The sequence below is a fragment of the Palaemon carinicauda genome, chromosome 14 (genome assembly GCF_036898095.1).
Source record: "Palaemon carinicauda isolate YSFRI2023 chromosome 14, ASM3689809v2, whole genome shotgun sequence".
NCBI classification, from domain to species: Eukaryota; Metazoa; Arthropoda; class Malacostraca; order Decapoda; family Palaemonidae; genus Palaemon; species Palaemon carinicauda.
This window is the reverse complement of record NC_090738.1, coordinates 73,306,714-73,309,213: the sequence shown is the minus strand read 5'-3', so window position 1 is coordinate 73,309,213 and position 2,500 is coordinate 73,306,714. Positions and strand designations below refer to the sequence as shown.

At 32.2% G+C, this 2,500-nt stretch overlaps 1 protein-coding gene across 1 annotated transcript in view; it reads right to left on the bottom strand.

Annotated features, from left to right (window-relative positions):
• Window positions 1–80: 80 nt before the first annotated feature.
• Window positions 81–2,500, bottom strand: part of LOC137652812 (piggyBac transposable element-derived protein 3-like) — an 18,142-nt gene continuing 15,722 nt past the window's right edge. Inside the window, exon 2 of the mRNA XM_068386219.1 lies at window positions 81–629. Within this exon, the coding sequence (XP_068242320.1) occupies window positions 81–629 (549 nt within the window). The remainder of the gene's footprint in view (window positions 630–2,500) is intronic.

Genomic DNA, 2,500 nt, shown 5'->3' with positions numbered 1-2,500 from the left:
TACCATTTTTTACCTCTAATTGCAATGCGATAATGACAAATATTTTCATCTGTTCTGTCAACACCACCCATGTTCTGGTTCTATATGTCAATCAAACGAGGGCAACCTATCGATACTTTCTTTTTTTCCCTTGCCGAGTATCGCTCATCTTTTTTCATGGGAAACGTTCCATGCTCATTGGAACCAATGCTGACTACTCCATTATCATTCCATCTGACAACTAGAATTTGAGAATCTCTATCTAATAAGTGCTCTTCACTACCTCTTGGCGACTTTTCAAACGTCTTGTTGATAGTCAGTGGACATTTTTCTACTCTGTTGGCTCTTAGGGTACCTGTGGCACCATGACCTCTTCTTTTGATCTCTTCTAAGAGTTTTATTGAGGTAAAGAAGTTATCGAAATAAAGAGAAAATCTTATTTCCGGATATTCAGCTTGAAGTGTGTCAAGAATGATTAGAACAACTTTTCCTCCTAAACTATATTCACTTGCATACACATATGGATTATTTCCTTCGTATTTTCCTTGGTAAAGGTCAATAGTAAACGCATAACCTAAAGGAGTGCAAGCTGCCCATGCTTTATAACCACATCTTATAGGCTTTCCACGGATGAACTGATTTGTTAGTGTCTTCCAAAGTATGGAATCATGGACTCATTTATAGATATAGTGGATGACCCAAAGACTTTACCATAGGAAATATAGTTTTTATTTAGAATGTGTGTGTGAGTGTGTGTGTGTGTGCGTATGTATGTGTATGTATATTTATAGTGATCCATTAGTAAACATGAAAATAAAACGCTTTTAAACACAATATAATGGGGAAAATATATGTGGAATATTGAATATCATTGAGACATGGGATGCCCAGTGTTGCGTGTACGCATCACAATAAAAATTAGATTTTCGGAACGTATTTTGAACGTCAGAATACATGCTAAAACATAAATTTCAGAAATGCGCTAATAAAGGAACAATCTGTTAATATGGGCATAATCTTATTTATCTATAAGTAGGTTGCATTTCTCATATATACCCATTATTTCTCGAAGACATGGTAGACAAAAATTACACTGAATTTTAAATCACTGTACTGCACTTGTTATAGAGTTTGTTTCAGCAGTTCACCGTAAATATGTCTGTTAAACTCTCTCTCTATCAACTGATGACAACAGAAAGATAGAACCGATAAGCCTATGCCGTGAAAGTTGAAAATTGCAAACACAACTTTAGGGTTGCGCAAACGCATCACTGGCCATATATTGGTAAAAAAAAAAAAAAAAAAGTTTTCATGGAATTAGGAATAAATTAGATCATTTTACATTGGAATGAAGTACCTTATTGGCGAATCTAATATTTGAATAAAATTCAAGGTCAAAAGTAGGTGCTATATATGATAGAAAATCGTAAGTTTTTTATTCAACATTGACACAAACGATAAAAATTCTGAAACATGAATAACCAACGTTTTGATTTTATATGACCTTAAAGTACGTACAATTTATCAGATACAATCTATATAGAATTTATACCTTCACAATAATCAGAATTAATCCACCTTATTAAAGAAAAATTCTGCATTAGTTCGATATTTATGATATCACCTCTCACAGGATTCTTTTATCATCCTCAGTATCACCATTATTCGCCAAAGATATAACAGATCTTCATCACGGGAATTGGACTCGAAAGAAATAATGATAGAAAACTAATCTCGTTTCAGAGTGTTTTAGGTCCTCAGAAAATATGGGCAGGAATGAGCATGCTGTTAGACGAAAGAGGTCTCAGATAATAGATTGATTTTTTTTTTCACTTTTTTTTTGCAGTTTTTATTCATTTAAATCTTCGTCTGAATATCACAGTTCATATCCTCTATCTAGTTCGTACTCGATAACTCGTTTATCCTGTTAGTCGCATGTTTTGTACTTAATAATATCAACGCTTGAATCTATACAAAAACATTTACGCGATATAAATTGAGTATTATCAGCTTTAAAGGATTATTATATAAGACAGAAGTCACAAATAACTATGATTTTATATATTCATAAAATTATTGTCGTACAATACTAAATTATAAAAGAAAATTTCAATATCAATGCGTAATATTAGAAGTAACAACGATTCTTAGTCCTGTTGATTCGAGAAACAATAATAGTAAGTCATATATTAATTCTCTAATAATGTATATTAATTATTAAAGGATAATGGCATTTCTTTTGCTTTCCATGATTTCAATTATTTTGGCAGTAAAGTGGAAATTAAGTCCTGTCTTTTTTTACTTTCGGGAAAAAGTTACTTATTCATCTTTGTTCACCTGACGTCAAAAAAAAAGTAGGTGATTTAAATAGATTTTTTGGATGGACAAAAATACCACACATGTAAGGGTGAGAGATCCAAAGGATTCGAGGGAAGGCAACGTAGGAAAGTCTGCACATAGTGTTGGATATGACCATGGATATATTTATATAGATAAATATTGAGAAGGATTTGAATACAGC